This window comes from Monocercomonoides exilis (assembly GCF_001643675.1).
Source record: "Monocercomonoides exilis strain PA203 chromosome Unknown scaffold12-1864167, whole genome shotgun sequence".
In the NCBI taxonomy this organism is placed as follows: domain Eukaryota; phylum Preaxostyla; order Oxymonadida; family Polymastigidae; genus Monocercomonoides; species Monocercomonoides exilis.
In genome coordinates this window covers 152,403-177,918 of record NW_027150557.1, presented here as the reverse complement: position 1 = coordinate 177,918, position 25,516 = coordinate 152,403, and the positions used below count along the sequence as shown (strand labels likewise).

Here is a 25,516-nt window from a genome sequence, read left to right as displayed (position 1 = left end):
TTGTTTTGTCTTTTGTATAGTAATATGGGAATCAATTATGTTTTTGTGATTTTTCATGCTTTTTGTTGTTTTAGTAAACTTACTAGCACTAAGCCTTGGAGACGCAAATCCATATTCAACAAAATTGAAGCCTCCTCCTCCTTCTGAGCTTCAAATTGAAGTTCTTCAGGAAGGAGAGAAGTGCGAGCCAGGAGTGAAACTTGGAAATAAAGTGGGAGTTTGTCCTTTTTTAAATTCTCTTAATTGAATTTCATATAACAAATACTCTTCTTTTTTGAATTTTATCCCCCAAGATTCATTACACTGGACGTCTTTATACAAATGATAGAGTTTTTGATAGTTCTTTTGAGAGAGCACAACCCTACGAGTTTTATCTTGGGTTTACAAAAGTTCTTAAAGGTTGGGAAGAAGGGCTTATTGGAATGTGTCCTGGGGAAAAGCGCAGACTTACGGTTCCTCCCGAGCTTGGATATGGAAAAAAAGGAATTCCTGGATCAATACCAGGTTTGCTTTGTTGTTGCGTAGCTTTTTCTTTTCAAATTTATTTTTAAAAGGTAATGCTACTCTTATTTATGACATTGAGCTTGTGTGGTACAATAAAAATTCAAATCGAAGAAGAAAAACTGCACAAGAGCGAATTGAAGCAAAGAAAAAGGAAGAGCGGAGACTAAGGGCTCAAGCAAATCTTAGAGGCGAAGAAGCTCCTGGTGGTGGAAGAATGATTCAGAAAGCATCACTTGGAGGCGATGATGACGATGATGATGAAGAAGATGATGAACTTTGAATTCTGCTTTTTTAACCAATTTGTTGTTAAATATTTTTAGTTTAATTAAATTTATTTTATATTTTTTGTATTGTTAGCATCAGTTTAACGAATAACACTTGCGTTTTTATGATCAAATAGCCTTATTTTATTTTTTGTTTCAGAAAAAAATATTTGATACAATTTTTCAAAATTATCTAAATGTCCAAAATGGACATTAATACAAACAAAGGAAATACCATCGTTTTTGGAACCAGACGCTTTATTGTTAAGCAACTTTTTGCAACAAAATTAGAGTTATCTGAAATATGCAGTTGGGTGTGATAATGTGAAAGTTTAACACGCTTCATTATTCATTTGCATTAGAAATTAAATTTGGTAAGTGTTTCCATTGATGGTCGCTTTTTATTTGTCGCAGTGAAGCATGAAATTTTAGTTTTTCAAATAATAATTGGAAAACTTGCTTCTTCAATCCCAGTTGCAAATCTTTCGATTGCATCTGATCAAGTTTGAATATTTCTTAAATTGTTTTCAAAATAGAGCATTTTTATTTTTTTAATGATTTAGAGTGATATTAATCAAATTCGCTGTGGTGTTCTCCACAACTTGAACGTTTTAATTGCGACAAAGTGTTCTGGTGCTGTTTGCGTTTGGAGAATTCCTCCAATGAAACTTTCGGAGAACAAGGAAAAGGATGGCCTTGATTTTTCTCTCATTTTATTGAAGTCTGCTATCATTATTTTGAATAAACGTATTATTTTAACTTTTTTTGGAAATTTATCAAATGAAAGTCACATGGATAGAAAAGGAAAGTTGGACCAAGCCTGGGGGATTGCAGTGCCTCAAGATGCATCATCATTGGCATCAAAAAACGCTATTTTTGCCACATCTTCCAACTCGCATCAAGTTTCTTTGTTCGATTTAAAGCCAAAGCCAGAAGTCTGTCCAGATTGCGAGTCCATCTCGTCATTTCGAGAGGATCCAATGAAAAGCCTGATGTTCCCGTTCACCAATAAACGTTTTCATTTTCATCTCAGCGATGTCATTGGGCAAGCAATTGAAAGCAATTTAATAGCATCATCAGCTGAATGTTGCAGACACAATCATTTTCAGCAGTCTTCAACTTTGCGTTCATCCTCCTCCCCCTCCTCCTCCTGTTCTTCTTCTTCTTCTTCTTCTTCTTCAAAGTTGACAGCCCCACTTTCAAGAGCGTCAGAAAAGTCTTTTGAGCCTCTTTCTCTCAACACAGAATCCTCTATCATTTCAAGGTTTTCTTCAGCACCGCACGAACTTCCTCTTTATGTCTCTCCCTTCCAGCTGCTTCTGAAGGGGCACTACCACAACATCCCCGCACTGGACATCAGCCCCTGCGGCCTGTTTGTGGCCTCCGGTTCGACAGACGGCTCGCTCCGCATTTGGGCTGTGAGAGAAGGAGGAGGCAGTGTTGAGAGCTGGAATGTGCTGAGCGTCTGCAGAGGAGCAGAGGAGAAGGCAGAAAAAGAACAGAGTTTGAGTGGCAGTCAGAACGGTGCAAATGAAAGGAGAACTCTTCAGGCGGCATTTGAAGACAGGGCTTTGCTGTTTCGATCGTCCAGAGTCAGAACAAAGAAAGAAGACAAAAAGAGGCAAAAAAGGAGGCTGAAGAAAGCGAGAGAGTCGAAAAAGAAAAGAAAGGCGCAGGTGGAGAAGCAGAAGAAGCAAGACAGCAAACAGCAAAACTCTCAAAATGGCAAAAAAGAATGTGAAACATTAAACAAAAGTGCCTCGCTCCATCATTTTCCGTCATCCTCTGCTGACTTCTTGAAGGATGCAGAAGAGACGGAAGAGAGCGAAACTACAGACGATGGATGCGAAAGAGAAAGGAGAAGAGTGAAGCTGCCTTCGACGTTGCACCGATGGGACGGGGCAGCGCCAAAAAGGAAGAAAGTGAAAAGGATCAAACGAAGTGTCGCATCTGTCTCGAGTGACTCAGACTCTTCCAGTCACTCTTCTGTTTCGAAACCTCCGCTGCTGGGCAGAAGGCCCAAAACAAACGAGCAAACATCCACTCCAACTGCAACTGTGATTGCAACTTCATCTGCGCCCCAAACAAACAGACAAGACAATCAGAGTCTGCCAAGCACTGGACAGTATTCTGATGCTTCAGAAGTGATAAGACATCCTCTGTTTCCGAGTCCTCCAGCTTATCCTTTCGTTTCTGCTTCTGCCTCTTCTCCTTCTCCTTTTTCTGCTTTTCCTGCTTCTTCTTCAATTACTACGCCAGTTCTTCCTTCGTATAATTTCACTTATCCCTTCCTCACTCCACCAATGCCATCAATGCCATCAATGCCATCGATTCCAGGGCAGCCACAATTCGACATGCAGCATCCAAATCAATTGATCCAGAACAATCTGCCTCCTCCATCTTCTCTGCCTCCTCAGTCTCCTATCCTTCCTCTTCATCCTCTTCATCATCAGCCTTCTCTCCTTCCTCAGCCTTCTCTCCTTCCTCAGCCTTCTCTCCTTCCTCAGCCTTCTCTCATTCCTCAGCTTCCTCAGCCTCCTCAGCCTCCTCAGCCTCCTCAGCCTCCTCTTCTTCCTCCATCTTTTCAACCTCCTCAGCCCCTTCTATCTTTTCCACCTCCTGTGCATCTTTCGTTTAATATGTATCCTCCATCTTTTCCTCAGCCTCCGTCTTCTCTGCAACCTCCTTCTTTTCCGCAACCTCCTCTCCAACAAGCTCCGCTGCAGTTGTATGTTCAGTATCCTCAGCCTCTTTCACAAAATGCAGCCAATCAGCCTCCTTCGAGTGGCTCATGGCCTTATGCTGCCCCAGCACTTCAGCCAGTCAATTTCCCTTTGTCTCAACCCATCCAGGCAAACGCACAAAACACACAAAACACTCAAAATGTGCTTTCTCTTGTTCCTCCAACACAAAATGCGCAGAACGAGTGGGTTTTGCCTTCTCCTCCAGATATCATTAACGAAAACACAGGTGGAACTCATGCCAATCTTCCGCTCGACTTTTCTGCGCCTTCCCCGCCGGCATCTGAAGCCTTGCCACGTGCAGTGTTCAATGTGCCCTTACCAATCGTCTTCAATTATCCTCTTATTCACCCTTTTCAAGCCCCATCTGACAATTCGCTGGCTTCGTCCTTTTCGCACACCGCTCCTGTCGCACTGCAAGGCCCGTCTGCATCTGATGCAAGCAGCAACCAAATTGGGCTGCTCAACACGAACTCTGACATTGGAGACTCCACAGCCAGTGGCACACATCCAGACGAAGACGACACCTGTGCTTTGCTGCTGAGCAGTCCTTCCATCTCGCAAGATGACATGCTTTCTGACAGCTTCAGCTTCAGCAGCAGCAGCAGCAGCAGCAGCAGCAGCAGAAGTCGCAGTAGTAGTCGCAGTAGTAGTGGTGATGTTTCATTCCCTTCGCCTCATATGCACTTCTTCCACCCACATTCACCTGTATTTCCACCAGGTCGCTTTCTAAGTGATAACGACAGCAGCGACTCTGATGACCGAACGCTGGCTTATCTCTCATCGGATCATCCGTCTCAGTCGAGCATCAGAAGTTCTAGTTCTTTTGTGGTTTCAAATTTCATTTTTGATTCTGATGACTCGTATCATCCGCACAATGCTAATCAAAGTGATGCCTCTTTAAAGCCTTTATTGGGGCTTGCTGGATGTCCTCTGCCAAACTATGCTTTCAACACGTCACTCGCAAAATTCACTCCATCCATTTTCATTCCTCGCCTCACTTTTTCTCCTGCCTTCACTTCAGTTTCGTCTGTGTTTAGTTCTGCACCATTTGGGAAGTTCATTTTAAACTGTTTCCGCAAAAATCAAATGAAAAATGAGATTCTTTGCACTCATTCTTACAGAAACAAAAAGAGATTGTCCAATCAAAAACATGCGCATATCATTTCGCTGCCTCATTTGGAGAGCAAAAAAACCGCCAGCAGAACGGCTAATCTTTCTCCGCCTCATCCGCAGCCTCCGCAAGCATCACCCGCTCTCACTCGTTTCATTGAAGTGCTTTCTGACTCAATGTTGGAGCATCCAAGCAGCCATTCGTCTGCTCCAAGCAATCCGAAGCGGATTCTGCCACGAGCCGCAGAAAAGTCCTCTTTTTGCTATCCGATTCCGCTCGATTCGCCGCCTCTTCCGCCTGTTTTGAGGTCGACCATTCGCCTCCTCTCGTTTTTTGACAATCCACTTCATCGTGCATCAAAGCGCTTGAGACTTCACAGGATGTACGGATTGCCTCCTCTGAAGCGCCATAAAACAAGAACGTTTCTTCCTCACTTGTTTTCTTCTCTCAGTCAGCTTTCCTCAAGTGACTCCTCCAATGAAAATACAGACAGCATTTATGAGATAACGTCTGATGATGACAGTGATAGCGATGGCGAACCCAGTAACCGCATTAGCAGAAATCCTGCGCCTGATGTGTTTTGGATATGGTCTGTTCGTTTTGTCAGCAAAAGAAACGTGAGAGAATGGAAGGGATGTGTTTCTGCTGAGGAGTTTGATGGGGATAAAAGCTGCGATGAAGAGGAAGATGGCAAAGAAGGAAAAGAAGGAAAAGAACTTAAATTAGAAGACAAATATGGAGAAGGAAGTGAAAATGAAGATTTTGATAGTAGTTCTGGAGAAAGAGATGGCAATGGTGAAGACGACAACGACGACGACGACGATGATGATGAGAGCAATGATGGAAGGTTAAAACCATCAAATCATCGTCGAATCAGTCTGGATACAATCCAAAAGCAGACAAAGGCTTTGCTTTCCAAAAGGTTCAAAGACACCCTTCAACCGCTGCTTCTGCTTCGCGAAGAGCAAAACTTGACAAGCAAACTGTGGAATCCGATCAGGTTATTGCCGAGCATGTTCAGTTCGCCCCCGTTTCACCATTTTTCTGGGTTCAGAATGCTCAACGAGAATCCATTTCTCGTTCCTTCATTAGCTACTCCAAGACCCTTTGCTTTCGGTAGCAATAACAACAGATTCATGAATAGCACCTTCGGTCCGTTTGTGCCCGCTTTTCCAATGATTCGTCCACCGAACATGCTGTTCCGGTATTCTGTTCCGCACATGCTGCCTCCTGATTCGCCTCCTTCGCACTTTTTGTCCTTTTCTCCTCTTCCACACCCTTCGTTTATTGAGCATCCGGAACCAACTTCACCTCAAAGTGTTCACCATTTACGACAAACTACACCCGAACAGCTCACCTTTGAAAACGACAGAAACTATAGAAGCGTTGCTCCTCTACCCTTTACTCCCTCACATGTTCTTCGTGAAAACAGCCGGACTGCAAATAGGCCGATTGTCAGACGGCCAGACGACGGTCGGCGGAGAGTTGAGTCTCCACTGCTACTCCTGCGCAATCGACGAGCATCGAGCTTTTCTGCGTCTTTTGAAAGGGATACTGCCAATAGCCAAGGCACTCAGCAACACGATCAACGACAACCTGCTTCTCCTTTATTTGGCAGAAGGGGATCATTGGATGCAACATTTGATCGTGAAATTAATCGCCCAAATATCCAAAGAAATGCAGATCCTTCGATCAGAGTACGATTTTCCGATCCTTCATTCGTTGCAACTCCACGAATATTGCCCTCACCTTCATTGTCATACGAACCTGCTGAGTTGTTTCCTGAGGTTAATGGCACAACTGTTGATAGCTTGCGTCGGCAACAGATTCAACAAACATCTCTGCAGCCCGAGTTGAATGAACGGAACGATCCGTTCTTTCACGAAGGCAACGAGCATATTTCATCTGACACTCTTTCAGATCATGCGCATGGAGCTGAAGGAGGTGCCAGAGGAAGCGAAGGGCTGATAAACAGCACAAGAGGAGCACATGAACATCATTCTTTGAGCGAGCTGTTTGCGAGAGGCTTTCTTTCTCACCTGAGCGAAAACACTGAAAATCCGTCAAGCGAAGAACTGAATCAACGTACAGCATTCGAGCGGCTTGTTCATGAGAATGAGGAGCTGCTTGGTACATTCGAAAACACAATCTCTGAATTTTCGACGCCTCCTCTGCATATCACATCTCCTCCTCCTCCTTCTCTTCCTCCTCCTCATCCTCCTCCTCATCCTCCTCCTTCTCCTCCTTCTCCTCCTTCTCCCACTTCTCCTCCTCCTCCTCCTCCTTCTCATCTTTCTCCTCCTTCTCCTCCTTCTCCTCCTTCTCCTACTTCTCATTTTTCTCATCCTTCTCTTTTTTCTCTTTTGTCTGTAGCTTCCCCCCCTTTTATTCCTTCTTGTCGTTCTCGCCTTCCTCTTCCTTCTCCTTCATCTCCTTCTCCTTCTCCTTCATCTCCTTCTTCTTCTTCTTCTTCTTCTTCTCTTTCTCCTCCTCATCCTCCTCATCTTTCTCCTCCTTCTCCTTCTTCTCCTCCTCCTTCTTCTCCTTCTTCTCCTCCTTCTCATCCTTTTATTTCTTCTCTTTTGTCTGTAGCTTCTTTTTGTTTTATTCCTTCTTATCGTTCTCGCCTTCCTATTCCTTCTCCTTCATCTCCTCCTCCTCCTCCTCTTTCTCCTCCTCCTTTTTCTCCTCCTCCTCCTCCTCCTCCTCCTGCTACTGCTACTGCTACTGCTACTGCTAGTCTTGATGATGAAAGGAGCGGACAGCAGCTGATCAGGACTCAAGTCTACGACAGCCTCGGCAGCCTGACAGAAGAGCAGCGGGCGCAGTTTTCGCCGTCTGTTCGGCTGATCTCAGTTGACGAGGCAGTCGACGACTTCATCGCGAATGAAGAGGCAGAAGCGAATAGAGGCGCCAGCCATCTCCTGTTGCTCCAAACACCTTCTCGAAGAACGCCAATCAGTCTCGTTGAAACTGGAAGAGCGCAAAGAGATGGTGTGACCGACAGAAACACCCAAGGCAGCGGATGGCATTCCCTTGCTGTTTCTTCTCCACCGTCAGAGCAGAGTGCAAGTGAGGGTCTTTCAGGCAGACAGGCGAGCGAAAGTGCAACGACAGGGCATGACAACTCTCAGAGAGCAGAAAGAAGAGACAGCAGTTCTCAATTGGAGATTAACAGTCCTCTCTTGCCTCTCGCACACGGACCGCTTTATCAGTCAAGTTTGCGACTTGAGTCTGATAGCTCACTGCCATTTCAACCGTTCTTTCACCAGCCGGGTGAAGAGTCTTCATCCGATGTTTTTTCATTTTCACCAATTATGGTGCCAAACGATGGATTTGAAGAGGAAAGGGAAAGAGACATAGAAAGAGAAAGAGAAGAAGAAAGAAAAGAAGAAAGAAAAGAAGAAAGAGAAAGAGAAAGTGCGAATACACTCCTAACCATAAACAGATTAGCGTCTGTACATAATTCTTCTTCTTCTTCTTCTTCTTCTTCTTCTTCTTCTTCTTCTTCTTCTTCTTCTCAGTCTTCATCTCGATCATCACCACTTCAATCTCAAGAATCGCCTTTATCTAATTCCCCTGTTATTTCACTTTCAGACGATGATTCAATTCGCCCGTTTTACTCTCCTTCCGGAATAACTGTTACTTCGCCAAGCTTTGAAAGAACAGCCTCTAAAGATTCTTCGTTCACGAATAACCCTTCTTTAGAAACCCCGACACTTCGATCTGAAGAGCCGATCGATCTGCATCGAGCAGAGGACGATGCGTTAGAAATAAAAACACAACGTGTTGGTTCAGGTAGCTGTCCGGCGCTGTCTTTCCCTGTGACTTCAGGGCTATTTAAAAATCTGTTCAGGTCTTTGCGGCTTTCTCTTGAAAATGAGCTGCAAGAAAGCGAAAAAAAAGAGAAAGAAATGAAAGACGAAGAAAGAGCAGAAGAGAAGAATGTGACGAGTGTGGATCGTGTGGAGAATTCTAATCTGTCTGACGAACAGCAGCAGGATAATACCAGTCCGAAGAGTGATCCATCGCATTTCAGCAGAGAAGCAGAAGGAGCTGACAAAAACGACGATGAAGACGAGACAAAGCGGATGGAGGAAGATGAGAAACATTCTTCTTTGGATGAAGCTGAAGAAGACAGATTGGAGCTTAGCGATGAAAGTGAGCAGCAGATTCTTCGTTCTGACTCTTCAAAGAAAGCAGAAGGAAAGAATTCTGAAATTAAAACCTCCAAAACAAGCAGCCTTGAAGGCTGTGAACGTGATAAGAGCGAAAAGAATAATGAGAATAATGAGAGGAATGAGAGGAATGAAAATGCAAAAGAGGAGCTGTCTTTGTTGGCAGAAAGCAGCATATCGGAGGCTGTTGGGCAAAGCAATGATGATAATCCATCAGAGCTATCCACCAAAGACAACACGAGCAAGGATGTTATCCCTCTGATTCCTTTAGCCGTTGACACTGCCAGCGGGAATGAAAATAGTGAACATGACGAAGAAAAAAGTCTTTTGGAACAGAAAAAAGAAAAGCAAAGTGAAAGCGACACAAGCAATAAAGGCGATGAGTTAACCAACAAAGGTACGGAATCTGTTCAACAGGAAGAGGTTTCATCAGATTCTGATTTGGATGACAGTTCATTGGAATCAGAGTATGCTTTGCCTTTCACTCGAGTCGAGCTTCAGAGCATGAAAGAGAACGCTGTCAAAAGGGCTAGCGATGTTGAATTCAGACGAGAAAATGCGGAAAGGATGCGTATGAGGCAACAGTTGCAGGAGAGTTTGGATTCAAATGCCTCTTCTTCTGTTCCAGCACTCCCGCAGCACACTCAACCAGGCGATGAACATTTGCAGGACGGATCGGCAAAAGAAAGCGACAAACAAGCTCAAAACGAGAATGCAAACAGCAACCATAGTTTGCTAAACGAAAGTGCAGTTGATTCTGCTGCGGACATGCAATCTGTTTCAGATGCCAACAGCAGCACTGCTGAAGCACCTGTTCGGCTGCATCCCCTTCTTCTTTCGAGAATGTCTGATTCTTCTGTTTTCCAAACATATCTTCAGCTGCCTCGTTTGATGCCCTCTCCTCAGATGTCCGTAATGTCAGATATTGGTAATTCATCAGATGCAGCTGAAAGCAGGCAGACCTTATTAAGTCATAACATATTGGAACAAAATCGTCCTGTTGATGGAATTCCTCGTCGGAAGTACAACAGAAATACACACAGTTTTTCACGGACTTTCTCATCGCGAAACTCTTCCCTGAACAATTCTTCTCTTTCGTATCTCGATTCTTCTTTGGAAACGCTTTCTTCGTCTGAAACTGGCAGCTTTCTGCAGCAAAGTAAGAATCAGCAGCAGAACAGCCAGTCTGTAACTCCTCTGCATTCTGTGTCCTCAGCCTCACTCAGCCAGACTCACTTGCCGATCTCAAGTTATTCACCAACGTCTTCAAGCCAAACAATCGCTGGTGATTTTTCTATGAATGATTCGTTTATCTCAAGTGAACTGACCAGCCATTCGTGTCTTGTGCCTCCATCGCCACCAAAAACATCGAGTGTTCAAGGGCATCCTGATGGAACAGCTCCTACTCAGCCAAGCACTCAATCGACTGATCCAATTCGAAGGGGATTGGTTGACAACAGCGAAGGAGGTGAAAGATCTGAGGCTCAGCTGTTGCTTCAGGATGATTCTGATTCGTCTTTCATTTCTTCTGCATCTTCACTTGAATCGCTTATTATTGACCACTCTGCAAACAGTGAGGATGAAACAGCAATTCTCTGGCCAGACAGACTTCTTAAACAGAAACGGCTTCTGGAAAAACAGAATATGAAGAAAGTTGAAGAAGAGGAGGAAGAGGAGGAGGATGAAGAAGAGGAGGAAGAAGAAGAAGAGGAAGAGGAAGAAGACTCTGAATACTCAAACAATCAGCAATCTGAAAAGCAAAGAAGCGAATTTCCATTCAATTATGATTCATCTTCTCAAACAGAGAGAACATCTGCCAGTAACAATAACAACACCAGCAGCAACGGCAACCAGAATTCGCTTGAAGAGAATAATCTCAGTCTCTCTCCTTATCCATTAAACAAGCAGATTTGTGGTGAAAACTTCTCACAGGAAGAAAAGTCCGACAACAGTTTTCTTGAATGCCTTCAGCAATCTCAGCCGAGTCATAACAAAAATAATTCATTACTATTTCCGGGTGATTCAAAAACTTCTGATGAATCCCTTAAATCTTCTCAGTTTAGCAAATCTCAAAGGCTTGAGGAGAAGAGGCAGGCAATCATCAAGCAATTCTCAGAAGACTTTTCTGAAACGCTTACGCCTGTGGAAAGTTCTCCTAAAAAAGAAAAGAGACATCTTTCTCAGAAGCCTTTGCCTCGCTCCTCTTTCAATTCCAAACTGACATTTGATCAGATGCTGCTAATTCTGAAATCATGTTTCTATTCTTCTCCGCAATTGGTAGCAACATCGTTCACAAATCCTTTTGCTCGATCTCCTTTGACCTTTGCAATTTCACCTGAAGCATCATTGTTGCAGAGCATCTCAGAGAAAAAGAGAGAGTACAAATTTCCTCGTCTATCATCTTTTTATCAAAAAAGCAGAACTAATCTTAATCTGATTCATTCCGAAAAAGAAAACTCTGCGGATCAACAGTCAATTCCTGGAGCGCAATGCTCAAATGCTCCGTTGGATAACGTTTCTGATACGAGAGGCACAGCTAAAGTTGAAAACTTGTCACCATTTTACACGCAATTTTGCAGCTCCAAAACAAAGCTCACTCCTGATGCTGACCTGAGGGAAATAGCAAAGGACATTTTAGCAGAAGCCCCGCCTTCTCCAACTCTTCACCAGCATGAAACATTTGATGATCTCTTAAAGAGCGATCCATTGTTTTCACTTGATTCTGATGAATATAAAAGGAAAATCATTAAAAACATTAACCTTAGTACTTCTTTGAACAGTTCCTCCACATATCCTGAACTGAATCCTCCAAATCATTCTTTCACTCTCATGGCTCATCCAAATGTATCTGCTGAGAAGACATCTGTTGCTGCTCTTTCTGATAAAAGGGATTTGTCTAAAGGAGAAAGCGCATTTATGAATTCGTTTGCACATCAACTGCGCAAGCAGAGCACAAAAGGCAAAGGAAGTGGGTTGAAAGACTATTTGGTTATTGTGGCATCCAAAGAATCTCTGTATTTAATCGATCCGTTCACACTGAAGATTCACAGCTCAATTGAGCGTATGATTCGGCAAGTGCCACATTCGTCCGATTTTGAGACAACGATCGATCGGCTGTCGCTGGTTGAGGTGGTTGCGCCTTTGTCTCTTGTTCTTGCTGCTAACCAGATGGATGGAACAATCTACGTCTGCGAAGTTGTGAAGAGACGGAAGAGAATGGAGGTGAGTGGTGGTTCGAGGAAAAGAAGAATTGTGAAGAAGAAGAGGAAGAAGAAGAATGCGAGCAGAAATATTTTTAGTTCTAAGGAAGAAGATGAGGAGGAGGAAGATGAAGAAATGGACGATGGATTCCCTGCACTTTTCCAGAAGCCTCCTTCTCAAGATTTCTCTTATTCCACTCGAAGAATGAATAAATGTGGAAAACGATCTTTGACAGCTGGTGCTGAGGATTCTTCAGATTCGTGTTCTGAATCAGATGACTCGCAATACCGCTATTTTCTGTCTCCAATAACGATGCTGCATGCCATTTCACCGTCAACTTTGCTCAGAAAAACGAAACTCCAGCCATCGCAAAGAAATCACACGCGCAATGAAAATGACTTCGAAATACACACAAAGTGCACATACATTCCACTGGTGGGCGTGACTTATTGGTATCCTTCTTTGAACTGTGCGGCATCTGCCTCTGAAGAGCCGTTGGATGCATTTGGAAGCATGTCATTCAGCTCTTTTGCGGGTGGCGAAATGAATGGCAATGCTCTGAATGAGGAAAATGGTACTTTTGTGAATACGTTTTATGTTTATGCGCTGGGCGCAGACTCAACATTGTTTGGATGGGAGTTAACTTTCATTGATGAATAGGATATATTTTTGTTTGAAGTATACATTCATTCGTTAACCTTTGTTGTGGATTGTTTATCTTTTATTTGATATCTCATATTATTTTTTTAAATTTTGAATATTTTGTGTTTATTTTTGAACTGTACTTCTTTGCAATTTGCTTTTTGTTCCAAAATGACCATTGATTCATAGCTAACAAGTTATGCTTTTTTTTTTTTAGCATGTTTTATTTGAATTTTTAAACTTAAAAAAATAAAAAACAAAATATAATAATTCTTGATGTTGTAATTTCACTTTCTAAAGTTCAATTTCTTCTTCGTTTGATCCATCCGTCTTTTTGGTTACAGAAGATGACTCTGCAACAAAAGACGTGCTCCCTGCCTTCATCCTCAGCTGCGCAATGCTTGCAGATGCTTGAGAAGGCTCGCTTGCTACTTCCTGTTTTGGCTTGTTTTCCTTTCGAGGTGCTCTTCCATCGTCTCTTCTCTTCCTCTCTCTCCGCCTCCTTTCTTCGTCTTCGATGCGCTCTGCCACTCTTAATGCATCGTTTCCTGCTTCCACAACACTCACACCACGTGCCATTAGAAGTGAAGATGAGACATAATTTGTCTTTGTGTGTGCAGCGCTGACTGTTCTCTTCACACGCGCCAGCTCTCTGAATGTGTCTTTGTTACCGAAGTTCATCTCGAACTCACTCCACGGTGACCAAAAGAGTGTGTCAAACAGCGGAACAGGCGAAGCAGCAGGTGCTGTCGACAGGAAAATGGCACGTGCTCTGTCGATTTCACCGAGCTGCTGCTCCATTTTGACGTATTGCAGAGCAAGCGAGACAGCGCATACAGATGGAAGAGCCTTGCGAGAGGATGGGTTTGTGACTGACGCCAGCACTTTTGAGGATTCGATTGTTGATAAGGCGACAGATGCTGAAGGGTTGTTGGAGGAAGAAAGAAGCAGAAAGACTGAAGTGGATGTGGGTGGATTGGGAAGTGAGAGAATCGCGTTGATACCTTCTTCAAACAAAGAGCGTGTTTTCGTCACGCCAAAGAAGAAAGCAAGACGCGAGATGAAAATCCGATACATCTCCAACACATCACTTGCTCCGCACTCACCATCGTCTTCGTCTTCGTCGTCTCCTCCATTCACAGTTGGTGTGATAGAAGATGAGGAGGAGAACACGAACTTCGATGTAGCTGAGCGCACTTTCGTCTTTCCGAGTCCTTTTCCTCCTCTCTCTTTCCTTGCTGTCTGTGCCAAGTAGCAGAGAGACTTCATCATCACACATCCCTTTCGATACAGCGCCATTGCTCGGCTAATCATTCCGAACTCTTCCTCCACTTTGGCTGCCAGTAGAATCATCGTCTTTGCAAACGAGGCGAGCATCCCTGTCGACATCGTCTTCACATCAAACACAGGCGCTGATGCTCCTGGAAGAGCAAGCTGATCCAGCGTTGTGTCTGAAGAGGCAGGTGTTTTGACTGTTGTAATCGGGATGGACGCCAGCGCCTGCTCAAACACATCTCTCACTCTCTCTATCTTCTCTTTCCTTCCATGGTGCCTCAGCATTTGTGTGCCGTACAGAATCCACAGTGGCTCGCATTGCGGGTGAGGGAACATGCCAACGGTGCGCTGGAGAACAGCAAACGACCGCTCGTATCTTTCCTGTTCTTCGAGATACGTAGCAAGGTTGATGGCGATCTGAGGCGTCATCACTTTGCAGTCCATCATCGAGCGATAAAACGCTTCTGTCTGCGCAAATGTGCCGTAGCACTCGCTCAGATCAAGAAGAAGGGACCACAACCGCACAGACTGCCAGAGACGGCGCGAAAGAGGGACGCCTGTTGATTTCCCATCACCATCTAATTGGTCATCTTCATCATCATTTTCTTCGTCGTCCTCTCCGTTCATCGCATTTGCGTTGCTTCCGTTTCTTCCGCCTCGTCTTCGTTTTCTTTGAGCTAACTTGTCTCCTGTAGGTGTGTATGCAAGTGCCTCCTTTGCCAATGCAAATGCCTCCTTCGGATTGTTGTTTCTCAACTCCAACTGGTATGTGAAAAAGTGCAAATAATGTATTTAAAATAGATGAAAGGTTTTTTTAAAAAGAAAGAAAGCATAATTAGAAAAATAAAAAGAACAAAAGAACAAACCTCAATCCAAGCGCACCAAATGTCAGCGAGTTCATCGACACTTCTCAATTGCGACTGAACAGCTCGTCTGAAAATCATTCTGGCTGATTCAACATCGCCTTTCATCCGTATCTTTTCTGCTGCCTGCAACAACTTTCTTTGAAGTTTTGCTTTTTCATTGTCACTTTGTGTGCTGCTTCTGCTATTTTCTGCTTCTTCCTCTTTCTCTTTCCTCTCATCATCATCATCTTCTTCTTCGCCTTCTTCATCATTGTTCATTTCATCCCAGTCTATTCTCTCCTCCTCCACCCACTGTGCCCATCGCACCCAAATATCACCCAGCCGCCCAACAGCCTTCAAAGGATCAACCGTCGTGACAGCCTCAGCATACATTCTCATCCGCCACTCGCCTTCTTCTTTCTCACAGTCCACAAGATACAATTCGTCTTCAAGCTCCTTTGTGTTCATTCCAAGAATCTCGTCATCATAAAGTATTGAAGGATCTTCTTGTTCTTCCTCTTCTTCTTCTTTCTCTTCATCCTCAATTTCATCTTCGTCTCTTTCTTCAATATCCATTTTCCCCTTCGCTTTTTCTTCTTTCTCCCTCTTCTTTCGCTCCATTCTTTGGGCACGTCTCAGCTTCCATCTGTTTTTCCACTTCTTCCTCACCTTCGACCTTTCGTCATCTACTTGGTCCTTCTTCAGCTCTGCTCTTTTCAGCCATTCTGCCACGTTGTGCTTGTTCTGCCGCAGATGCACCGCAGACAGAAGTAGAGGGCGCTCTTTGATGAGATGCTCAAGCGAAGACATCGAATGCTCCACACGCAAGTCAATTGGTGCCTCAGAAAGAGAAGAGGCATAAGAAGAGATGGAGGTGACATCCGACGCTGATGAGTGCTTTGATGAAGATGCAGATGAAGGTGCAGTTTGTGGTTGTGAGGAGAAAATGCTCTGTAAAGATGGAAATGCAGAAAGACATTGTGTCTCAAAGTTCTTTCCATCTTCGTTGTCTTCATTCCCTAAACCATCGTCTTCATCATCTTCATCAAATGACAAAAAGAGTGTTGGGTTGTCGATGATTGCTTCTCTCACATTTCTTCTCGCTGCTCTTTCTCTCCTTTTCCAATGTGAAATCTCATAATCGTCATACTCATTGTCTCTTGTGTCTTCATCAATATCATCTTGCTCCAATTCCATTCCGCTTTCGCTTTCATCCTTTGCCTGCTTCTCTTCGCTCTCCTGCATCATAAGGTGTGCGCATATGCTCTCTTCCATCTGGGTGCATGCATCAAACACCACACCAAAATCTCTAACTGTCGTTGCCTTTGTCATCCCTTCCATCAGAACATCGCGTGCCTTGTCAAACTCTCCTCTTCGCATAAGCATTCCTGCCAGCGCTACCCACAGTCTCCCTTGTTCATCACGGAATTTAGAAAGACCACTCCTGATAACTCCTTCTGGATCACCTAAGGATGTAATGACTTCTGAATGAGATGATATTAAATCACACAACTGAAGCCATAATTGTGCTTTTGTTTTTCCTCGAGATGATGATGCATGACTGTTGTTAATAAACTTCAGTAGAGTAACTGCTGCTTCGTCAAACATTGAATGCTCTATTAGATAATCAACGTAATCCTCAGTAAGTTCAGGTTGTATCTAAAAATAGCTCAATCATTCAAAAAAATAAATGATCATTTAAATGTTCAAACCTTTAGCTGTCTTCTAAAAATTTTTGTAGAAGTTTCTGGGGGTACATGTGGAAGTCGAGCAAACTGAACAAATAACTTCCATATATGATGATGTTGTGTAATAGGAAGAGCTTGAAGAGCTTGATCAAATGTTCGTCTTGTCAGTGTGATCTGCTTTTGATTCATCAAAAATTGAAGATACTCAATCCAAAGCCGGGGCATCTATAAAGAAGTGAATTACTGAAAATTTTTAATTGTTAAAAACCTCACACTTTATTCAAAAATATAAATGCGCGTTGATGAATAGAATTTGCTTCTTGCACTTTTTTGTCTAGAAAAGACAGGCCTCGAACTTGGATTCGAAGTTCCGTCAAGTACATTCTCCAAACTTTGTATGATCCAGGAAGACATGTAAGAACTCTCTCGTACACTTTTTGTCGTTCAATCCAAGTGTCTTCTTCGTGTACTTTTATTAAGAGCAGCCAATTTCTCAAATTTGAAGGATCCCTGGCAAGGACTTCGTCGAATTCTTGCTCGTGATTGTGATCAAATGACATGAAAAATTAGTATGGTCTGAAAAGTTTGTGATATATAATAAAATTATTCAAAACAAAAAGGATTATTGCAAGGTTTTATGAGCATTGAATGTGTGCCACTTGAAACAGCTTCGGTGGATGTGTGTAACATATTTGTTATTATTATAAAATTCGAATTATTAATGTTATTTTTGCATAATAACAATTTTATCAACAATAAATACATATTTTTTATTGATTTAAAATCTTTTGGGAAAACAATCTTTATTTGATGCGAACTAGAAAAAATATAAAACATTGGTTTGTTTTTGCATTTACTTTTGTTTATGGATTTGAAATTAAGACAATTCAAGATGATACTTATTTTTCTGACTTTATGAACACTGAGCAACAAAATGAATTGGAAAAAAATTTATCAAGTGATTCATCACAACACTACGAAGATGAGTTTAAACAATTTGAGGAGAATAGTTCTCCAATTTTCCCATCTTCTTCCTTTACAAAAATTTCTCCAACTAAATACCCTTTGGCTTCTGGAATTGTGAAAACGTTAATGAATTCGATCATAAATGTAACCATGCAAAGTCATGATGATTATCAATCAAATCAGGCTGAAGTTCAAAAACAAGTGAAAAAAAGTCGATCGATAATAAAGCAATTTGCTTTATCATTTTCTTCATTTACGAATTTACTCGAAAGAGAGAGGAGAGAGAATAAAAAAAGAGAGGAATTAATTGAAGAATTAATACAAAAAAAGAAAAAGGAAAAAATAGAAGAAGATGAATGGATTAGAGACCATGACCAAAAAATAGTGAAACTTACACAACAATTGGAGGCAATGAAAATAATACACAATCTTGAAGAATCTGCTCAAAACGAAGATTTTGAATCGATAGTTTCAGAATTTTCTGATTACTTTTGTAGCTTTCATCCAGTTACTCATTTGGTTCAAACTCGCCGTATGTTCAAGTTTAAAGTTATAAATTTTCAAATGTTAAATGTTTGTATTAATTCTTTTGAATTTATGTAGAATTGGAAAGTTGCATCAAAACTTTGGATGAAGAAACAGTTGCAAATATTGTTTCTGAACTATCACAGACAACTCGATTCTCTCGATTTCTGGCTGGAAAATCTATTTCAACAAATGGAATGACAATTTCAACACTTAAACAGCTTCTGGAAGAAAGGAAAAATGAACTTTCGAAACAGCTATTGGAATTGCGGCAAAGAGAAGCATATCAAAATGCGTTATGTGTTGGAAGATCAGAAGTTATTATTCAAACGAAAGCAAAAATTGATATTGGAAAAGGAGAGCTTGGATTATTAAAACAAAAATCGATAGAAAAAAGAAAAGAAATTGAAGGAATGAAAATAAAGTTCAGTGAAATTGCGCAAGTTGTTATGGATTTGAATGAGTTCCTTTGTGAAAAAATTCGAATTTGCTTTTCTGCTCTTAGAAAGATGGAGGAGCATGAAATTACACTTCTTCTCAGAGCAAAAAGAAAAGAGAAAGAAAGACTCAAAAATCAAAAAGATGAAAGATCGTTACTCTTAACAACAGAAGATCACTTAAGAGGCGATGCTCAAAATGATGCAGATGAATTAGCTAATGATGAACTTAAGTTATCTATCATTAGATCGCAGATGCACTTTCTTTCAAAAATTGCCTTACCACTTGAAAGTTCTCAAAAGCACTGTAAAGATACGGTTAAAAATGTACTTGTATTTCTTTCAAAATTGCTTTCATATTCATTGGATTTTAAATCAAATAGTTGATGAAGAACTTAAAGTGTGTTTGATACAATTAAATCATAGATCTTCTAATGCATGAAATTTCGCATTTGAGAAAGAATTTTTTTTGAATATTGCTCTCATTGCAAATTCATGGCAATTTATAATGATGGCATTGTGTGCTTTTTCTGCTAGGCATAAATGAAAGAAAACTGAGCATTTCGCTGGAGAATGACATTTTTCCATTGTTTAATTTTTGAATCAAATTTTCAACTTTTATTATTTGTTGAACTTGTAAGAGTTGATTGAATCATATATCCTTTTTTTTTTTTTTGAACTTTACAAATTTTTTTCAAATGGAGCATGTTTTGCATGTGTTCCATATTCAATAAATATCATTATTTCTTAGAAGGATTTTTTTTTTATTAATTTCATCTCTTTCCATTAAAAAAGATTAACTGAATCTGATGCTCATCTAACATCTTCATCCTACACAGTTTCTATGGTCACTCGAGCTTTGTTTGTGCGATTTCACACTGAAAGACGATTGATGACCTTTTTAACAACAAAAAGGATTCCTTTTCTGTAAAGGTGATAGACAGAAATGACAAATGCAGAATATACGCGTACCTAAAGATAACACTTCATAGTCGATACGAAGAAAGGTGTTGCTATTCTTGTTCGTTCTCTCACATTTTTATCTTGCGCAAATAGCTTGTTGAATTGTTATGAATATGGGTATTTTTTTATGAAAAGTCACCACAGATCAAATATTTGACCCATGAATGTTAATTGTGAAATATTCCGTTTCCATTATTGATCAGCAAAAAAACAAAAAATTTCATTTGTGTTTGTTATCTCAAGAACAATTGTTTCATGAAAAAATATCCGAATTTCAAAAAAATACTTTTTATTTTATTTTTTGATCAGTTAAAAATTTGATTTTCAATTGAAATTGCATTTGTTGTTTTTCAAAACTGGTGTTCTTTTGTAACACATTTATAGTGCGATAAATATTTTAAGTTTTTAAATTTATTAATCGGCTTGATAATTCAGACAATTAATTGAATAGTTATTATGTTCATCTTCATCTCAAGAAGAGAAATTGTGTTGAGATCGGACAGAACAAGTTTTCATTTCATATTTTTTATAATGCAGTTGTTGTTTAATTAGAAGAGAAGGTTTTATCTGAATTATTAATAATAATCAATATTTCTAAAAATTTTTTAATTTCCACTGTTTTTTCCACAATGAAACATACATTACAGGGGGCCATGATATTTCTCTCCATTATAAGACATCAAACAACATTGATTCCACCTGCTATTCAACAAGACAGACAACAAACAGAGTTAGCGCATTCTACAATTCAATTTCTGATCAAAGTGGATGGCTACGAAACAATTTTGGAAAAATTAGATATGCTTCTTCGTCAAAAACACAATCAAACGCCAAAGACACAAGTGCATGCGGAATAAATGAGTCTCATCCATGCAACATGATCATCTGCTGCCACACTCAGCTGATTCCAGAATTTGTTTCAGATATTGAGATACTCACACGTACGATTTCAGAGACAAAAAGTGTAGACTGCAACATCAATATTTTCACAATATATGGTCAAAGAGATTTTACAACAACAATACAGACTGAATCAGAAGCAGCAATGTTGTCTCTTTTTGCTGTCTCAACAGGCACATTGACTGTCGATGACCTTTTCCTTGTGCATGATCCAACACATCCGAGCAATCGTGATTCAAAGCTGTTTGAGATAAGTGGAGCAGGAGAGATGCAAATATGCAGGTTGAACATATCAACAGGAAGCGGACAATCTTCAGAAACAGCGTTCACCACTGAGCTTATTAATGTTCAGAATGGGATGTTAAAGATGGAAAATGTGAACAGGGCTAGACGATCTCCTCTGTTTTGTCGTTTTTGAAATTATCAACGAACATGGAATGGCTAAATATTTTCGAATGATCATAAAATAGTATTGAAAGAACAACTTCATTCCTTTCTATTACAACGAAAGAAAGAGTTCAAGCACAAGTGAAGAAGCACTCGATGAAGCAGATGTTTGATGAGAGAGTCATTTTTACTGCACACCTTCCGCCTGACTTGACAAGGAAAAGTTGTGCTCAAAACAAGAACCAAAAAAATTTCAGAAGCCAAATGCAACGAATTAAAAGGGCAAATGTTTACTCAGGAAAAGGCCATTTTGAAGCAAAGCGGAAATAGATGGTTTTTATTCATCGTCTTGGTACCTTGTTGAAGAAGATTCAACGTTTTACTGAAATGCGGAAACGAGCTGCGAAAATTATTATTGAATAAACTCTCACAGCATCGTCAGCATCTCCCCACTCACCAGCAAACACATTTTAAAAGCACGTAATACCCGAATCATAGTTTTCCAACGGCACAATTGCCCCATTAACCAACAATCAGTCACATTCTCTCCCTTCTTTCAAGATCCAAAATGCAACAATGCTTCTTCATAAGCGAAAAATCCATATCTTCTCTCATCGCCTTCCCCTTCTCTTGCCATCCTCTTCTGCTCCGTCACCTCATCCACGCTGTCTTTTTTCTTCACAACCTCCTCGTTTCTCTTTTCCAGCTCGTTTGCTTTATTCATCTGTTCTTCAGCAAGTCTGCTGGTGTAAGTGGAGAAATGAAGAACTTCGACTGGAATGCCATTGGACCGGGGGGCAAAACAGACAGCTTCTGCACCAGAAATTTGATGCAATCTGTTAGACAACTCGTAAAAATCTTCATCAACTCATTGTTTTTGCTGTTGTCATAAGCTCCTCCATCTGCTCAACCTTTTCTTCCACTTATGATTTCTTCTTCTTCTTTTCCCTCTTCTCCTTCTTCTCCTTCTCCTTCTCCTTCCTCTTCTTCTTCTTCTTCTTCCTTTCCCAATTCTTCTTCTTCTTCTTCTTCTTCTTCTTTTTCTTCTCAACTCCTTCTTCATTGTGTTCATCTTTTTCTCTATCAACAATCTTGTTCAACTCCGCAAAAGCATCGCTCCACTCTTCAAATGTTTTCATCTTTTCCACAACTCCCTCATTTTTCTTCTCCTTCGCCTTTATCACACTCTTCAGCAGATGAATTCTTCATCTGAAGCAACAATAGATTTCATACGCAGATTTACACAGATCGTTTATCTTCCGCGATGCGACATTCTGTGAAAGATAAGCTTTCTTCAATGAAACTGTAACAACCATGTTCTTATTTGAATAGGAACTTTCACATTATGATGATGATGATGTTGATGATTTTATTATCTCCTCTTCCTCTTCTCCTTCCTTCTCCGTTTTCCTTCTCTTGCGAAATGGACTCAGATCCACCCCCATTTCCTTCGCCACCATATGCTCATCGTCTGATGTTATCACTGTCACAGTGCTCTACCCCTTCCCTGTAATCACCTCTGTCGGAATTACCTCACACATCCTCTTTTCTTCCCCAGCTACTTCATTCAGCACAGCAATCGGTGTCTCCCCCAAAAAATCGATGTTCTTCCAGTCTGAAATGTTTCATTTTTAATTTTGCGCTGCTCCCATTCCCTCTCCCATCACCGCGTTCATCACCATCTTCTTCCTCTTCCTCGCCATCATGTTTGTCATCGTCTCTTTGCTTGCTGCTGCTCCACAGATTGCGAACCCTGTGAATGCGCTCCACTTCTTCCTCCAAATCTCCTGCGTTACTACCCCCTGCATCAATGCCGGCGGCGCATCCACCGTGTTCCGCAGTCACGCTGCTGACATCTGCCTTTGATGGATGTATTCTTGCAAAGGGCTCAGCATCTTGTCCAAAATGATGAACGATACCGTCACATTTGCTGTTTGCACATATGCCTGCTTACCCTCTACCAGCCCCGTCAGCAACGTCTCTGCATCAGACGCCCTCACAAACACATTCCCAAACACGTGAACATTCCTTATCGTTGTGCAGTTACTTAAAGTCTCCTTCAAGTTGGGTGCTTGTTCTTTTTCTTCTCTGCTTCGCAGCCTCAATTCCCTCTTCAGTTTTCAACGTCATCTTCACAGAGTGAAGTTTAGACCTCCCAACTGAAGATACAACTTCACTGCATTACATACGAGTGAGAAAGTTGATGTGTGTTCGCATGACACAACAACTCCTCCCGGTCGATGAAGACCCTACGACCGGACTCATACTCCTCTTCATTGTGCTTGAACCCCAAAGCAAGTATACAAAACATGATAACCAAATCTTTCGCAATTAGCTGCTTCATCTCTCTCTCGCACCATTTTTCATACGGCACCAAAATATCGCGCGGCTCAAGTTCCGGCTACTTCTTCTGAGTTGTGCTTCCGCTTTATCTCCACAATTCTACCAATATTTCTGAACAGCTTCCAGCCAACTGCATGCTCAGCTCGCACTGAACAGTCACAATCTTCACATTAGCAAAAGGAACGAGTCATTCATTAACTATCATGTAAGATAAGAACAATTCTCGTCAACCCTCTTCCTGATAAAACGACAACTAACACCTTTCTCTTCCGCAAGAATTTTTCTTCTTCAACGATAACCTTTACCTCTTCTCGTTCCTCTAGCATAACCAGTTCATTCACTGATGGTAATTGAACCACATTGTCCTCAATCCTCGACCCCACCTCCTCCAGCACCTTCCTCATCATCTCCCCCATGTCAAACACCTCAGCTCAGTTCACCATCACTTCGTCGTTCAGCTTCACTACCACACGCCTCAACTTCAATCATCGCTACAGCAGCAGCACTAACAGCATGCCAAACAGATCGCGGATCGATTGTAATGCATTCACATTTGCCTCCGCAAGGATCTGCTTGCTCCCCGACTTCGTGCCCTCCGACAGTGCAAACGACGGAAGCGGAACCACCTGAGGAACCGAAAGCATCTCCGAAAGCGCCTCATCGTACACACACAGCACCACCAAACAGCATCGCCCACCACACCACAACGTTCCTCGGCTGCAACAGTGGCATTTCCTATACGTACACGCCAGCCGCCTCATCCACAATAATTTTAAATTTCCTTTTTATGTTGTACGCTTATGATGCAGATTCTTTTGAAGCTGTTAATGCCAAAGTGTCTGAAACATCATTTTAACTCATAGATGAGAAAAAATAGTAATTTTTTAATAAATAATGCAATAACATTTGGAGGAAAGATAATTTGAAGCATTATTAAAACATTTGCATTCGTTCTATTCATATAAATTTGTAGGTATTCTTTTATTTAGAGCTTTAAAATGAAGAATTCTTCAAAATCAAAAATATGAATAAGAATTACAAGAAAAGATATGTTTTATCATTCCTTTATTGGAAATTGAATAATGCAAAAGAGAGTTAGTTAATAAACAATAAAATAAGACGTATTTTAAAACGTATGAAATGAAATAGTTAAAATTTATTGCATTTTATTGTTCATCACCATCTATAACTCAAAGGATATACACTAATACATATTCAACAATTAAACTTAAAGTTTATATAAAATGAATCAAATTGAAACTTTATATTTTATAATTAGTCAAATAAGCGAAAATATGATATAAAGAACAATATATGATGGGAACGGAATGATCAACATTAACTGATCATTTATGATCTGATTTTCAGATCAATTAATATTTTGTGACTTTTCAAAAAAAAATACCCATATATTTTTTTCTTTTTTTTTTAAATAATAAATGTGTGATTGTATTTTTGAATTATTTTTTATACTTTTAAAAGTGTATGAAATTGTTAAAAAGAATTATTCATCAGACCATTCTGATGCATCTGCTCCATCATTTGCACCAAAATCAATATCTTCATCAGGAAGTTCATCCAAACCAGGGATATCTTCCTCATCGTTAGCCATTTCTGGATCATTTTCGTCTTCCTCAAGAACTATTTCTACGTTTTCGATGTTCAAATGAATTGCAGATTCAACGAGTTGATTGAAAGTCAGTAATCCCATCGAACGAACAAAGAAAGATGTCATTTATTGTTGAAGAAATCTTGTTCGGATTCCAAATCTGGGAAGATATTTCCGAAAGTGCGCCCAAAAACCTTCCACTGTGTTAGCATTGACTGACTTATTATCCGGATTGACAAAATGTCTCTTATGGCATACGGTTTTGTGTATAAAACCTTCTTTATCCAGACAATTATAGGCCTTCCATTCATCGCTGTATATTGTTGTGTGAGGTTAATTGTGCTCTTTGACAGCTTCTAGTAGAGTTTCCTTGTTCCTGTTTGGAACAACCACCAAAAAAGATCTTTTGTGTCTTTCTTCAGATCTTTCTTCACAACCAAAAATCCAAACTTCCTTTTTCCTTTTTCCTCTGTTACATTTCCCTCTTCTCCATAACATTTCGTCAATTTCCACTTCCTTCCCCACTCCTTCTATTTTGATTGGATTCTTGAATAGCACATCCACACACACTTCCCTGCAAATATGATTATAGTATGAAATGGCGTTTCCATCCAGATATAACAAAAAACAAGTTTGCTTGATGCTTAATTCCAGCCAAAACAACAGAAACTCATGAAAATTTTTATTTTCTGTTGTTTTTGTCTGTAATGATGTTATTTCTTTTAAAACAAATGTTGTTTTTTGGCATTTTTTGCACTTCAAAAAACATGCGTTGTCTCTTTTGCACAACAATTTTTTCGATTTACAGTGTTTGCATTCCCCAGTATCAGGAAGAAGTCTATGCTCGAAAATACACTTCAAAGTTGGTTCCAAATTAGCAAACTAGCAATTCATGTTTGAGATCACGTCTTTTGTTTCTGGTATCTTTGACATTT

General features: G+C 40.8%; 7 protein-coding genes across 7 annotated transcripts; 4 read left to right on the top strand and 3 right to left on the bottom strand.

The window, feature by feature from the left end:
- The first annotated feature begins 33 nt into the window (after positions 1 to 33).
- MONOS_6398 (putative peptidyl-prolyl cis-trans isomerase FKBP15-1) lies at positions 34 to 901 on the top strand. The gene is made up of 3 exons (XM_067876628.1): positions 34 to 217; positions 294 to 504; positions 555 to 901. Exons 1-3 carry the CDS (start codon positions 56 to 58, stop codon positions 782 to 784), a joined length of 603 nt encoding a protein of 200 aa, XP_067731056.1. The 5' UTR covers positions 34 to 55; the 3' UTR covers positions 785 to 901.
- A 170-nt stretch (positions 902 to 1,071) lies between these two features.
- On the top strand, positions 1,072 to 12,924 carry MONOS_6399 (uncharacterized protein; the record flags this gene model as incomplete). Its single annotated transcript, XM_067876629.1, has 4 exons — positions 1,072 to 1,081; positions 1,182 to 1,270; positions 1,331 to 1,488; positions 1,555 to 12,924. 4 exons carry the CDS (start codon positions 1,072 to 1,074, stop codon positions 12,659 to 12,661), a joined length of 11,364 nt encoding a protein of 3,787 aa, XP_067731055.1. The 3' UTR covers positions 12,662 to 12,924.
- MONOS_6400fu16830 (putative protein prenylyltransferase) lies at positions 12,872 to 17,018 on the bottom strand. The gene is made up of 4 exons (XM_067876632.1): positions 16,727 to 17,018; positions 16,476 to 16,676; positions 14,785 to 16,422; positions 12,872 to 14,680 (listed from the first exon to the last, which is right to left on the bottom strand). The coding sequence occupies exons 1-4, from the start codon at positions 17,009 to 17,011 to the stop codon at positions 12,938 to 12,940; spliced, it is 3,867 nt and encodes a 1,288-aa protein (XP_067731054.1). The 5' UTR covers positions 17,012 to 17,018; the 3' UTR covers positions 12,872 to 12,937.
- A 2,205-nt stretch (positions 17,019 to 19,223) lies between these two features.
- MONOS_6401 (uncharacterized protein) lies at positions 19,224 to 20,660 on the top strand (the record flags this gene model as incomplete). The annotated part of the gene is made up of 3 exons (XM_067876633.1): positions 19,224 to 19,240; positions 19,880 to 19,902; positions 19,990 to 20,660. 3 exons carry the CDS (start codon positions 19,224 to 19,226, stop codon positions 20,658 to 20,660), a joined length of 711 nt encoding a protein of 236 aa, XP_067731053.1.
- Positions 20,661 to 22,192: 1,532 nt separating this feature from the next.
- On the bottom strand, positions 22,193 to 22,940 carry MONOS_6402 (uncharacterized protein; the record flags this gene model as incomplete). Its single annotated transcript, XM_067876634.1, has 3 exons — positions 22,193 to 22,524; positions 22,584 to 22,657; positions 22,819 to 22,940. The coding sequence occupies 3 exons, from the start codon at positions 22,938 to 22,940 to the stop codon at positions 22,193 to 22,195; spliced, it is 528 nt and encodes a 175-aa protein (XP_067731052.1).
- A 375-nt stretch (positions 22,941 to 23,315) lies between these two features.
- On the top strand, positions 23,316 to 23,828 carry MONOS_6403 (uncharacterized protein; the record flags this gene model as incomplete). Its single annotated transcript, XM_067876635.1, has 1 exon — positions 23,316 to 23,828. One exon carries the CDS (start codon positions 23,316 to 23,318, stop codon positions 23,826 to 23,828), a length of 513 nt encoding a protein of 170 aa, XP_067731051.1.
- Positions 23,829 to 24,476: 648 nt separating this feature from the next.
- On the bottom strand, positions 24,477 to 24,707 carry MONOS_6404 (uncharacterized protein; the record flags this gene model as incomplete). Its single annotated transcript, XM_067876636.1, has 1 exon — positions 24,477 to 24,707. One exon carries the CDS (start codon positions 24,705 to 24,707, stop codon positions 24,477 to 24,479), a length of 231 nt encoding a protein of 76 aa, XP_067731050.1.
- Positions 24,708 to 25,516: the final 809 nt, after the last annotated feature.